Source organism: Fusarium subglutinans, assembly GCF_013396075.1.
Source record: "Fusarium subglutinans strain NRRL 66333 chromosome Unknown NRRL66333_c0000281, whole genome shotgun sequence".
NCBI classification, from domain to species: Eukaryota; Fungi; Ascomycota; class Sordariomycetes; order Hypocreales; family Nectriaceae; genus Fusarium; species Fusarium subglutinans.
Window position 1 is genome coordinate 1 of NW_023502344.1, and position 13,391 is coordinate 13,391.

General features: G+C 48.9%; 6 protein-coding genes across 6 annotated transcripts; 3 read left to right on the forward strand and 3 right to left on the reverse strand.

Moving 5' to 3' along the window:
* Nucleotides 1–963: 963 nt before the first annotated feature.
* Nucleotides 964–3,879, reverse strand: FSUBG_12641 (chitin synthase regulatory factor 3; the record flags this gene model as incomplete). The annotated part of the gene is made up of 3 exons (XM_036677449.1): nucleotides 964–1,100; nucleotides 1,152–3,407; nucleotides 3,459–3,879. 3 exons carry the CDS (start codon nucleotides 3,877–3,879, stop codon nucleotides 964–966), a joined length of 2,814 nt encoding a protein of 937 aa, XP_036531870.1.
* A 2,491-nt stretch (nucleotides 3,880–6,370) lies between these two features.
* Nucleotides 6,371–6,841, forward strand: FSUBG_12642 (ubiquinol-cytochrome-c reductase assembly factor; the record flags this gene model as incomplete). The annotated part of the gene is made up of 3 exons (XM_036677450.1): nucleotides 6,371–6,426; nucleotides 6,480–6,664; nucleotides 6,711–6,841. The coding sequence occupies 3 exons, from the start codon at nucleotides 6,371–6,373 to the stop codon at nucleotides 6,839–6,841; spliced, it is 372 nt and encodes a 123-aa protein (XP_036531871.1).
* Nucleotides 6,842–7,661: 820 nt separating this feature from the next.
* FSUBG_12643 (nascent polypeptide-associated complex subunit beta) lies at nucleotides 7,662–8,335 on the forward strand (the record flags this gene model as incomplete). The annotated part of the gene is made up of 4 exons (XM_036677451.1): nucleotides 7,662–7,719; nucleotides 7,758–7,788; nucleotides 7,860–8,032; nucleotides 8,103–8,335. 4 exons carry the CDS (start codon nucleotides 7,662–7,664, stop codon nucleotides 8,333–8,335), a joined length of 495 nt encoding a protein of 164 aa, XP_036531872.1.
* Nucleotides 8,336–9,238: 903 nt separating this feature from the next.
* FSUBG_12644 (tRNA-specific adenosine deaminase 1) lies at nucleotides 9,239–9,979 on the reverse strand (the record flags this gene model as incomplete). Its single annotated transcript, XM_036677452.1, has 4 exons — nucleotides 9,239–9,340; nucleotides 9,384–9,454; nucleotides 9,499–9,758; nucleotides 9,816–9,979. The coding sequence occupies 4 exons, from the start codon at nucleotides 9,977–9,979 to the stop codon at nucleotides 9,239–9,241; spliced, it is 597 nt and encodes a 198-aa protein (XP_036531873.1).
* Nucleotides 9,980–10,310: 331 nt separating this feature from the next.
* On the forward strand, nucleotides 10,311–11,066 carry FSUBG_12645 (60S ribosomal L24 protein; the record flags this gene model as incomplete). Its single annotated transcript, XM_036677453.1, has 3 exons — nucleotides 10,311–10,361; nucleotides 10,537–10,731; nucleotides 10,779–11,066. The coding sequence occupies 3 exons, from the start codon at nucleotides 10,311–10,313 to the stop codon at nucleotides 11,064–11,066; spliced, it is 534 nt and encodes a 177-aa protein (XP_036531874.1).
* A 422-nt stretch (nucleotides 11,067–11,488) lies between these two features.
* On the reverse strand, nucleotides 11,489–12,106 carry FSUBG_12646 (peroxiredoxin type-2; the record flags this gene model as incomplete). The annotated part of the gene is made up of 3 exons (XM_036677454.1): nucleotides 11,489–11,665; nucleotides 11,718–11,920; nucleotides 11,983–12,106. 3 exons carry the CDS (start codon nucleotides 12,104–12,106, stop codon nucleotides 11,489–11,491), a joined length of 504 nt encoding a protein of 167 aa, XP_036531875.1.
* Nucleotides 12,107–13,391: the final 1,285 nt, after the last annotated feature.

Sequence of the window (13,391 nt, forward strand, 5' to 3'; positions counted from 1 at the left end):
GTTAATATAAAATTTAATATTACTAATATACTTACTAAACCTTTAGTAAGACTTAGACTAAAGGAATTATTTATAATAATAAGTATAATTAATATACCTAAAGAACCCTAAGTTAATAATAAGAAAAAGGAATTTTTAAATTAAAAAAGACTTTAATAAGGTATTAAGTTAAGGGAAATATTAAATAGACTTATTACTTCTTTTATTTACTATTTACTATATTTATTAGTTATATTTATATATTTCCTTAGATATAGTTTACCTATAGAGCAAACCTAAGGAACTTTCTAGAAGTCTAGCTAGGCTATATAAGCCCTAGCTTCTTCTGATCTAGATAGATAAATTAAGTTGCTTCTTATATCTTAACTAGTACAGCGTATCTCTCAAGCACACGGACGCATATACTTTGCATCACACCCATAATCCCCTTTTAGGGGTGGGAAGCTGTTATTTGTTAGTCCGATGATGCGTGTTATGGTGCTCTTTGAGACATAAACTTACCACCGTGGTGTAGGCGAGTCCTTCATGCTGAAGGATGAATATTAAGAATGATTACACTGGAAAATAAATCTACATTAGCGAGGAGCTTGAGATGCAAATTAATGTTGCAAGAATAAGCTATACTTCAGGATGCTCTGGGCCCGTCGTTTGATTTGTATTATTGTAGCAAACGAGCAACAGCAGCTCGTTCTCTTCATTTGTGCTTCTCCTTTTATATGCAGACAATTCTGTGCAAAATGCTGATATTTTTGTGAAATGCCCCTGATGGTATATATCTGCGCCATATGCAATCAACGCTAATCCCAAGACACCATATCCAACGCCCCTTCTTTAGTTCATACATCTCAGTGACTAAACCCCTTGTCTGTCTGCAAGGCATTGATTCTTGTCCCGCTTGCTTCATCAAATTCATGTTCATCCCTCGTTCTGTGTCTGACACAAGACGGGATGAAACTGTGTAGTTTACATGAGAACACAGTCACCTTCCTGTTGCCTATCCATCTTGCTGCGGGAAATGCGCTCACGCTGACGCGCGCCGTTCTTTCCTGCACCACGCTTGAGATCCTCTAAGCGCTCACGAGCCTTCGGGAAATCTTGGGCTGTGCACTGTTGTCAGCTGTCGTCCACAAGTATAATTCTATTGCACTTACCGGCTGCTCGCCAATACCATCGCTTTGCATCCTCCAGATTTGGGGGAACACCGATACCTACCTCTGTGAAGTAACCCATGGCATATTCGGCCTTAGCAAGCCCTGCAATGGCAGCCTTGCGGGCCCAAAGGTAAGCCTCAGTGTCACTTTGTCCTAGTACGCCTTCACTGCCTGTGAGATACCAGCCACTGAGTGCGAGCTCTGCCTGATGCTCTTCCTGTGTGGCAGCTTTTGAGTACCACTGAATGGACTGTCGAGGGTCGATTGGACAACCCAGCAATCCATATTCAAAAGCACATCCAAGCCGATACTGTGAGAACTTGTATCCCAGGTCGGCAGCTTGAAGGAACAGACTATATGCGTATGCTTCATCTCGAATGATAGCATCGTTGGGTTGAGCTGATTCGTATAACAAGCCGAGTTCGTGTAGTGCGTGTGGATTCTCACCATCTGCTCGCTCTGCAGCCCGCTTCAGCCATCCCACCGCTTCCCTGGGATTCTTGGGCTGACCAAGAAGCCCTTTCAGTAAGATCATTCCAACCTTGTACATCGCTGGAGGATCACCCAAAGTAGCAGCACGCTTGTACCACTGAATTGCTTTCATTGGGTCCTTACGTGTACCGCCTCCTTCCTCATGGCCAATCTCGCAGCACACTGCAGTTCGATAAGCTGCTGCAGGGTGTCCAAGTTTTGCAGCAGACTGGTACTGAGTGAAAGCTTCCTTATGATCGCTATCACCGAAGAGACCTCGTCCGAGACAATCTGCCAGGAGGAACATGGCGTCTGGATTCTGGGCATTGGCTAGCTTTTTAAGAATCTTATGGCAATCTATAAGATAACGCTCGCGTGCCCTTGCACGTTGCTTAGGGTCTGGCATCTTAGGTGCTAAGACGTCAGCAGCTTCGACCAACTTCTTGGCCAGTCTCAATGCTGAGTCCTGGTCACTCGAGTTGTTCTTGATCAGCATTCTGAGGTGTTCTAGTTCTTGTGTGGTAACAGGGCCTTCGTCCCTGGCCGGCTGCCGTTGGCTGTTGTTCTTGGGTGGCGAAGGTTGCTGCTGTTGATGCTGAGGTTGTCGTGGCTGAGGTTGCGGTTGCGGCTGAGGGGCCGGCGTAGAGACTCCGTAGTTTCGGATGGGAGCTGGCTTATTACCCAGATGAACCATTGAGTCTTGCATGAGACCCGGCCGGATAGGAGCAGGATGTGAAGGAAGGCCATCCGGACTCATGGGTCCAGTGGTGTGAGCACCATTCATAGCTGCTGGTGCACTGGGTCCTTTGTTCGGTATTTGGTTATAATCCTGATCATACGCAGCTTGGTAGCTGCCCATCGGTGGAACTGGTGGGACTGCCGGGACATCTGGCACATCGCCGGCCATCTCAAACACAGCGGTTTGAGGTTGACGAAGGACTGGTTGTGACTTGGCGTGATTAAGGATAGCTGTTTGGTGGGCTCCTCGCTGAGGCTGTTCATTGCTAGGGCGCATTGACTGTTCGAACGAACTACGTTGCCCTGGAGCTGGTGCAGCATCAAAGTCTGGCAGGCTGGCTCGGTTGTGCTGGGATTCTGGTCCGTATTCAGGATGGCTGTCGCGTTGATTGTCGAAATAGGCATCGTAAACTTCGTCATAAGAAGCTGTTGATGGTTTATGGTATGCATTTCGGTCATCATACTCCCCACTGTAGTGGCCTCCCGGGCCTCCTTGTGGCCCAGCTGTGTACGACCTTTGGGGAGGTGCCCGGTGACCGCCAGCAGTCGAAGGTCTTTGTGGTATCCCTCGACCAGCGGGGGTGCTATATTGCGTTGCGTCCATCCGTTGAGGTGGTGGCATGTTGCCTCTTTGTCGCATATCATCCACAGGCATCGTTCTGCTGCGTGCCGGTGGGCCAAAGCCGCCTGCAGGAGGCTCTCGAGCACCGTTATATCCATCGTTATAATTTCCATAGCCATCCGGAGCTCCGTAGCCTGGGTTCTGCCGTGGAGGACCTCCTTGAGGGTAACCTCTCGGAGGGGGTCCGCGACCCGCATTCACTGGTGGTCTTCCATAATCGCCTCGACTGCGTTGGGCATCGGAACTTGTACGTCCATTACTTGGCATCATCGGTCTCTGGTTCATATCCATATTCGACATTTGATCAACCATCTGCTGCTCATAAGGCATGTCTGGCCTTCGTCCACGCTCTTGTGGCACGTGCTTTTGTCCGAAATGCCCGTCTCGAGGACTCATAGGAGGCGTGTTGATAGGATGGCGGCGGGCTTTGGACACGATTGTAAGCTGAGGGCCCTAGCATCAGGGTTGAAACTCACCTGCGGGATCCGAGTTTGACGCATACGGTCCTGGGCGTATTCCGCCTTGCCCAGGGTGTCCATTAGGAATGCCTCTGCCTGGTCCTGGCATTGGGCCTCCTCGAGGAGGGCGCTGTTGCCCACGATGCGGATCAGCTGTCTGTGGACGAGGAACGGGCCCTCCGCGAGGACCGGGTATCACGTTACCACCTCGCCCATATTGGTCTTGGGGAAGCGGTCCTCTACCATAGTTCTGATCTTGGCGTTGGCCTCCGAAATCCTGTCCAGAGCCATACCCATAGTCTTGGTGATATTCGTCATACTGTTGTGATGCTCCATACTGTTGTGGCGGCGCATTGACTTGTTGTCGCGGGGCATGCCTAGGTGGTGCTTGGCCCCCGTAGGGCCGTTGTTGGCCACCATAGCCACCTTCGTATGCCATGAGTGTGGTTCGACCGTTGGCGACACGAACAAACTTCGTGTTTGGCTTGTCGTATAATGCAAATGGTTGCGGAACCAGAAATCAAAAGAAGCCGTCCTATGCTCTGAGTATCGGTCGGCGCAAAATGAGTTTCAATCACTGTCGCATGGCGTGCCGCAGCCTCAGCAGCTGGGTTTCCAGTAAGTGTGTGATCGGCGGTCCAGATCGGTGGAAGTATTGCAAGAGAAAGGATGACGAACGGTCAATGATCCCAGCCCAAAAAAGACTTAACAAATAATGAGAGAAGGATAATTGTGTCCTCGAGTCTGCAAGTAGCTGGCAAGCAAGATATGTTATAAAGCTAGGTACCTCAGCAAAGAGACCAAGTTCGTCTGCGATACAAGAAAGTGGAAGCGGACGACAGGAGGTACCAGAGGTGGCGCAAAAGCAATATCGAATAACTTCAGTTCAAGGAGTGCTCATTTGAGGAGAAGTATTAGTACCTTTCAAGCGGCGCAGATTTCAAGCGGACGGGGGATATCCTTTATGCTTGGTTCATCCGAAACGGAAGAGCTCAAGGTATCCATGAAGAGGCAGGTCAGGTTGCCTCCAACCTCCAACGTGACCTGCCCCCAAGTGCATGTGGTTTCCATCCATTCAGTCAGGTCCAGTTGTTCTTCAAATGGAAGCTTGTGGAGCAAGAGCGCTAAATCTCCAGTGGCTTGTCGTTTAGGGCCGTTTTCTAGGTTACTCTGAGTGGGGTTGTCCAGGTACCAGTCTGCATGCGGGTACCTTACTTGAACCCCAACCCCTGTCGCTCGGGATAAATTATGACACTCGATGGAGGACTTAAGGGGAATCAATGCCTGTATTGTAGGGCCCTTGGCCTTAATCATGCTGTATGTATGTACTCCGTACGGGCCCTGTTCAGTCAAAGGGTTTTGGCTATGCCGCGAAAGAAAACAAGCGACTCGGCACCAAGGAGGCTCCGTAGAAGCAAAGCGCTTGATGGAATGGAGGAATGCCGTCACGAACTGGCAACGACACTTTGTTCGAGTCAATACCCGCACAGTCAATACCAGGCAAGCCTAAGCCGCGGTGCTTCTTTCACAGGCGTTTCCCACCGGGCAATCCATTCCAATGATTCGAACAATCGAAAGACATGGCGCTTCGCCGCTACCGGCTTGGCTTCCAATCGCCAACAAGCTGCATAACTGATTGTGGCTCAATCCAACCCCTGCTAATTAACGGCGACGTTAATCGGTTTTACTGGCCCGGCTTCCATCTTCAGGCGATGACTTGTCCAACAGGGTTTGGGTATTATTGCTTGCTTCACACAAAGCTTTGTTTTGTATCACAATGCTCGCCGTCATACTACGCTGGCATTGTTTGCTCTCGCAAGGATTTGATCCCTCACTCATTCCTCGGATAAGCTTTCACGACAGGCTCTTCGCTGAAAAAACTGGCCTCAAAAGCCGAAACAAATCAATAAAACAAAAGGCTCTCTGGATTTCTCCCTCTCTCTACGTAAATGCAGTATGTACTTCTCGTACACCCCTGATAGCCCTAAGCACAGTGGCTCGCATAACATCATCTGTGGATCTGGCCAAGAGCTAGGAATCTCAATGAACGGTTTTCATGGCGCTCAAATTTGACAGGTCTTGTAGCGGTTAATCGGCGCTAGGTTGGAGTGAAACGTTGCGGTACTTTTCCCCATGCTCTCGCTTAGTCCTCTGATGAATATATTGACGTCAAGGAGCCAGAGGCTATGCAACTGAGAACGTTGTGAAGACGGATACAGTCAGGTGCAAGGCCGTGAGACAAATGTGTTAGAGCGAACCTGTAGATCCGACGAAGCCGGAGATTCGTTTGTTGTCTACCATCTCCATTCCTGATACGCCATTCGTCAAGGAAGTGTCCGAGCCGACTTCAGACGTCAACCAGTTAGGAGCCACGAAGCCTCTTTTTGGGGAAGACGGGTATCGCCACCTCTCAGCTAACTGTTGAACACGAAAAGAGAATACCACGCTGAAGGAAGCTGAAACATTGTCTTGGCTTTTGAACCGTGTAGGTGGTCGGCCTAGCAATTTTTGCTTTAACGTGGCTACCCTATGGCGAGCTATTTGCTATGTTCACAACAGAAGATCCGCATGTGGGTTGCAGTTTGCATGTTCTGGCTTCTTAAAATACCACATATGGATATCTCAAAAAGTAATAGTTGTAGCCCTAGTTGCACAGTACTAACTTCTTGTCAATGTTAGAAGTGATGCTAAAGAGTTAGTGACCCAAGTCAAGGAACACACATAGTATTCGGCTTCGGGTCATGCTCAGCTCCGTGACCGCCTTCCCAATTGGACTACTACCAATAAGGGCATACTGCCATATCAATGACGGATACAGAATCGTGCAAATCATCATTGGAAGAATTGATACCAAATCAGATTCTACACCAATTTCCTCTTGTTGCATATCACGTCTTCAAATACTGTACTCTAGTTCTCCTCCCTTCCCAATGGCTGCCAAACAACCATCTTCAAGATGGTGGTTCTGGACCAAAGTCCTGATGGGGTAAGCCTTTGCCATTATCAGAGTCTGTGAAAGACCAAGCTGATGTATTGCAGTGGCGCTGCTGTCGCAGTCGGCGGACCGGCCTTTACAATGTGGTTAACTCCTACTGAGGAAGAGCTTCGATCGAGATACAACCCCGAATTGCGGAAGAAGAGTCTGGAGAACCGTGAGGAGCGCCAACAAGAGTTTGACGACTTTGTGACTCGACTGAAGGAATATTCCAAGTCGGATAAACCAAGTGTGTTTATTTCGTCTTCGGAGTATCAATTGCTAACCTGAGCTAGTCTGGATTGTTGTGAAAGAGGAAGAGGAGCGAAAGCGCAAGGCTGCTGCCGCTGCTGCGAAAGCGTCTCAGAAGGATGCAGACACTCGACGAGAAGAGATGAGGAGAGAGGCAGGCCTTGACGCAAAATAGAGTCACCGACGGGAACTAAAACTGAATGCCCTTCATGCTTGTAAGATCATATGGTGTGGTGAAGGACGGCTCATGTATAACAGCTGAATAACATAGGAAACTAGGCACCTTCCTTAGTTGCAGGGGTGAGTAACTTCTTTGGAGTTTTTGGAATCAACGTTCAACTGCTTTCATTTGAAAACTAAGATGGGATCATCTCTCGTTGCCTAAATTGCCCCGGAAAGACCACCGATATCTCCAATCGAGTGGCAATGCGAATCATCAATTTTCTCGAAATGATCGAGGAAGGGCCAAATGAATGTGATCACACCGAGTACGCAGTAGTAACTATGCCCGACAGAGCCCCTGTTCAGGTGCATTTGAATAGTTCATGCGTTCGTTTCAGACAATATATTACCGGAAGTTCCTGAATAGAGCATCTCGAGAGCTCGATATGGCTTCCATGCGCGGGCGGTCTTCTTGACTTACCCCACGAGCCTGGCTGGAGGCGGCTATAACGTCACGGGCGATGAATGTGGTACCAGTGAAGGGCGGAGCACCAGAGCCCCTCCTTGAGAAATTCCTCGGCGAAAGGTAGTTCCACAGGCGAACGCACAAAATCTACTTTGACTTATCACCACCGATTCGAAGCCGACGGCGACAAACAGCTAATTACCCAAGCCTCACTTACTGGTATGTTGCCGAACCCACGTATGCACGAATTTACGAGCAATATTTCTTCCAACAATTGATTTATCCCGTCCGAAACCGCCCCGACTGACGAGTTTTGTCCCAGTTTCGATCGAGTCCCCCGATCCCCCGCAATCGAATTTCGCCCATCATGTCGACCAACGAAGTCCAAGAACGTCTCAAGAAGCTCGGCCTGAGCGCCCGAACTGGTACGTGACTTTTGCGCAATTTTACGGTTCAATTCGAGGTGAGAGCAGCAAGCTGATCTGTCATCTAGGGTATGTCTTCGCAATACGATGCTTTTAGGATGTCACCATTAGTTGTCGCTGCTGCTAACCGAACGACTCAGTGGAAAGGGTACCCCCCGACGAAAGGTCAAGCGTGCGCCCGCCCGCTCCGGCGCCGACGACAAGAAGCTTCAGCTCGCCCTCAAGAAGCTGAACACTCAGCCCATCCAGGCCATTGAGGAGGTGAACATGTTCAAGCAGGACGGAAACGTCATTCACTTCGCTGCTCCCAAGGGTTAGTCATCCTACTCTGGCATGTTTCATGGGGCTTGGTATATATTGACATTCCCTTTCCACTCCAACAGTTCACGCTGCTGTTCCTTCCAACACCTTTGCCATCTATGGTAACGGTGAGGACAAGGAGCTCACAGAGCTTGTCCCCGGTATCCTTAACCAGCTCGGCCCCGACTCCCTCGCTTCTCTGCGTAAGCTCGCCGAGAGCTACCAGAACCTCCAGAAGGAGAAGGGCGAGGACGATGACGAGATCCCCGACCTGGTCGAGGGCGAGAACTTTGAGAACGAGCCCAAGGTCGAGTAAAATTTCTCTACACAGTCAAAGGCGAAGGGGCAGTAAAATCGTAGGTCTGTTCGGCCAAGAGGCTGGCTAGTTTCTCCTACGAGGCGGGTTTTGTGCTTCTTCCCCCTGGTATTGGGCAGTCGTAACAGTCACTCCCCCGCTCTCTATGTTGAGTAGCAGAGGAGCAGGTACGGGTACGCAAAAGGTCACAGCTCGGGAATGTCATGGTGGAATGGCGACCTTATGCTCGCTGAGGTTGATTGATCTGTACGAACAAACAAAATACGACTTACATCGGGAGAAATACCAATCTCTAATGATGTCAATGATTGCTACGTTTTTCTAGTTGGAAATCTGACCCTCCGTCATTTCTGATCCACCCTGACAGTGCCATCCCACGGGTCTCGTCCTTAACTTGTCGTCGGTGAGCCATCAACTGTCCTTGTTTCAAGTGGTGATATGTCTTACCACCAGGACAAATTGCTGTAGAAGAGGAAGCACCGCCCATTCTACTAGCGAGATCGGTTGCTGCCTCCCACATACAACGCTTGGAAACTCGACTTGCTCCGTCTGTCTTAAAAGCCTTCCGGCCTTGAATAACTCCCCCAATCAGGCTCTCTTCGAAACCTGATCGTGACCATGTTGCTGCTAGATTACTCGCCGACATCTTACATGCTCTCATTTGTACAGACCGTTTCGAAAATTCGAATTCCAGGCTCGTCGTTGCAACTGAGAACTCTCTGAACGAATATCCTCCCAGCCACTTTTTGCCAGCCATGAGGTTCATCCTGCCTTCTGCTGAAAAGGCACGTCGACATGCAAGTTCAGAGTATTGGGATCTTGGCAAGATGATGCTACTAATGTATGCATTGGTAGGATCAATGAATATTGATGTGATGGCTGAGAGAAGTGAAGCGCATTGTTTCAATGCAAGTTTATCAGAGCAGGACTTGGATAATGTTGGGGGCGCATCTCCTCTCGCAGGTTTTCGTCGAACAATTCCAGTTCTAGAGAAGCAAGCCCTTCCTAGTAAAGAGATTTGTGTATCACCCCCAGGCTTTGCATTTACAGGAGTTGGGGTTTCCCATGCTGAATCATCTTCTTGAGAAGCCATTGTGAGCTCCATACTTGCATCACCGCCTGCTTATTCAGTAAACGTAGTGTTTTCGTTTCAAAGTACTTACATGGTGCTTCTGAGCAGTACATGTGCAGCTTGACGCCGTCTTTGATATCGAATAGTTGCAAAGGCGTGTCATTCAGATTTGAATCGCTCGTCTTCTTCTGGAGGATACTCGACTCGTCATCTCTATCGAGGACATTCTCGCATTCATCAAGCAAGAAACGGTTGAAAGTTCGCATAGCTAGGACCTCTGCATGCCAGTCATGGATGCCCACGCCATTGGATTGTGAGATTTTTGACGCTGGTAGGCACTTCATGCCAGTTCTACAATAAGAAATTTTAGGATATGCAGGGAAATAAATAGGAATCGAATGCGCTTACGCCAGGGCTAGACATGTTAGAATGCCATCTTTCTCAGCAACGATACCACTCAGCGGAACCCATTCATGAACGCCATTGTCACGAACAGCAGGTTTTCGCTTCGAGGGTAATTTGTAGAATTGTTGCAGTACTGCTTGAGCCACCAGATCCGCCTGGGACGTCATCTAGCCATGTCCAGTATATCCAAAAGGGTAATACGAAATCCACGGGCGGGCCAAGACTCAAGACTTAGGACTTTTTGTCGTGTTTATCAGTATGATGAGGTTCCATGATAACCTTGGGTGCCTTCCGGAGAATCATCGGTAACTTACCTAAGTGCGCCCCTGCACGTGATGGCTCTAAACAGGGAAGGACCAGCTAACAGCGGCTTCCAAATCCTTAGCCCTAATTGATCACACACTTCGAGAAAGTGCGACTCAACTTTCCATTTGCCATTGCCAATCCACGGTCAACCACACAACACCTTGTCGCCTTCAACGCACAACCAGCGACAAGATGCGAACCTACGAGGACACTTTCTCCGGCGCGAGAATTTACCCTGGCAAGGTACGCTGCTTTAGCCATTATCCCCATCCGTTCCGTTGATGCGATCCGGTCGATTATCGAAATTCGAAGCTCTCTAGTCGCTGGAGGGGAACGACGGCGATGACGGGATCGCAGGACGAGCACTCGGTGTTATTTCAATCAGGACATCAAAAGGCTAACGGGTATCGCTTCACAGGGTAAGCTCTACGTCCGTGGCGACAGCAAGATCTTCCGATTCCAGAACGGCAAGTCGGAGTCTCTCTTCCTGCAAAGGAAGAACCCCCGCCGTATCGCCTGGACCGTCCTCTACCGCCGACAGCACCGCAAGGGTATCTCTGAGGTACGAATCTACCAACTTGAGCAGCACTCACGATGGCTATCACTGCTGCTGGTGTGCTGCCGATTGCCACCATTGAACGGAGCTGACATATTCTATAGGAGGTTGCCAAGAAGCGAACCCGCCGCACCGTCAAGGCCCAGCGAGGCATCGTCGGTGCTTCTCTCGACGTGATCAAGGAGAAGCGCAACATCCGACCCGAGGCCCGTTCCGCTGCCCGAGCCCAGGCCATCAAGGAGAGCAAGGAGAAGAAGCAGGCCGATGCTGCTGCCAAGAAGTCCGAGAAGGCTAAGCTCGCTGCCCAGGCCTCCAAGGGTCAGGCTACCCGACAAGTCAGCAAGCAGGGTGCCAAGGGCTCTGCCCCCAAGGTTCAGGCCAAGAGCCGTTAAGCTAGGAAATGGACTTTGAGGGAGGAAGAAAATGGAAGAGTGGAGTCCGTGGTTCTTGTGTCTTTGTCCGGCCGGTTCTTCTACAATCTCGGGTGCATGGATTGCCAATAGGGTGCATTGATAGCTAAGCAATGCAAAATGGTCAAACAAAAGCCGCATCTTTTTATGTCGTGGTGAACACGGGCTGTACAGTCGCATGGTCCTAGATAAATAAGTCGCGGCGTCGATCCGATTGCTGTTGACATGTTTTGGTGGAATTAACGACAAAATGACTTATGACACGAGAGCAGGCTTCACAAAAAAGACGTTTCATACCGAGATGATTTTCATATGCTTCGAATTGAACAAGCGTCGATCTATCTTCACCCTTCATGCTTCATGTCTATATTCTATTCTATTCGTGCATTGCAATGCAACTTCAGTTACAACTGGGCCAGGACACCCAGGGCACCAGACTTCTCGATGCTCCCAGGCTCCTCGTCCCTTGCAGCGTACACGACCTTGCCTTGGTCGACAATAATCGCAAAGCGTCCGGTTCGCTCACCGATATTCCAGCCGATGGTTTGGGAGAACTTAGCATCCTTGTCGGACATGAAGAGCTAGTCAAGTTAATCCTATGATGCTGGCTTGTTGAATAAAAGAGAAACTCACGATCTTGTCGTCGGTGATACCGTTGGCCTTGGCCCAGCCGCTCATGACAAAGGGGTCATTGACAGCGATGACAATGACCTGATCAACGCCCTTGGCCTTGATCTTGTCGACGTGTTCCAAGTAGGAAGGAATGTGAGAGCCGGAGCAAGTAGGTGTGAAAGCACCTGGAATAGAGACAAGAACAACTTTCTTGTTCTTAAATTCTGTATCGAGCGATGTCAGTCTGCCCGAACTCCAGACTAGACTTGATTGTGAGATCACATACCTTGGCTGGCGTTGAAAGGGACAGGTGTACCACAAGTAGTGAACTCAGAGGTTTCAGGCGAGGGAGGGATATAGCTGAACCAGACACCCTCTGGGAAGTTATCACCGGCCTTGAGCTCAGACATTTTGACTTTGTCTAAGAAGTTTTTGTGTATGGGAGTGTAAGTTGAGCAAGAGCTGAAGAAGATGTATATCGAAGTGTGAGGAAGAGAGACTGGATCACGCCCAACTTCGAGGGAATCTGTAGAAGTTTATATCTTCCCTGCATGGGCAGCTACCTAGGTACTGTACTTTAGGTACCCCGCTGCTTCTTAGTCTTTTAAACGGCATTGGCGCAAAGAGGGTCCTGATGAGGTCAGTGAAGACCTGTGGGGATCCTCGGAAAGTGGTCGGCGCGGTCGACGCAGCCATGGTGGAACCGCTATCGGCCACTCAAGCCGCAATGGTATTGAGATACGCAGCACCTTGATGAGAGACACCGGGTTTTGCCCAGGATCCATTTGGAATCATGTCAAAAAAAAGTCGGTGCTCTATTATTAAGATGCTGTCCTCGACACATGTTCAGTTCTCTAACCATGACGCATCCTTCACATGTCCACTTTCAAGATGATGTCCAAATGAGGCTCGGCGCCAGCTTCGGCAAGCGAGATGCTAGTCGGCACAACATCTGTTACCCAATTCATAATCTGTTAGATTATTAACGTCGGGAAGACGATGATTTACAGAAAGTTCAGATGGTTGCATACTATGATTCCAAATGGTCACACTACAGTGATGAGTTGAAATGATAATATAATTACCGATCACAACCAGAATGTCAAGTTAATGCATGTACTTCCCTTTGTATTGCCGAACAGTTGCTTTGTGTCACTAATAAAGTTACCCAACTGCCAACAAACTATGAGAGTCCCGATGTGGCTGAGATTCGTATTTGTGGATGTATGCCTGTGTCACTAGGTAAAGTATAGTTGTTTGCGAGACCGTCAAACTCGAGGTCGCGACATTAGTTGATTCTTTGATAGAGAAATCGCCAATCTTGTTCGATATGAGCCGTGGATAGATTTTTCTCAGAATATTCTATAATCCACTATATATAAGGTAACTCAACTAACTTATATCAAGCATCTCGGTCTATATAATTAATTGTGGAGGCGCAGAGCCGCACGTAGTATAATACATAGGAATGGGAGTAATTACTTCTAGTCAAGTTTTTATATCAAGCCAGTATCACATGAATTCTGTTGCTTTTGCTGATGAAAGAATTCATTGGGTTGACAGCAGCCGCTGGACCAGTCGATGAAGAACAACCCTGAAATGTTCCAAGACGAAGGTCATTGACCCCATTGTCAATAAACATCTAAGCGGACATTATTATGAAGTTTAAAACTCAAGATATCCCGAACGGCTGCC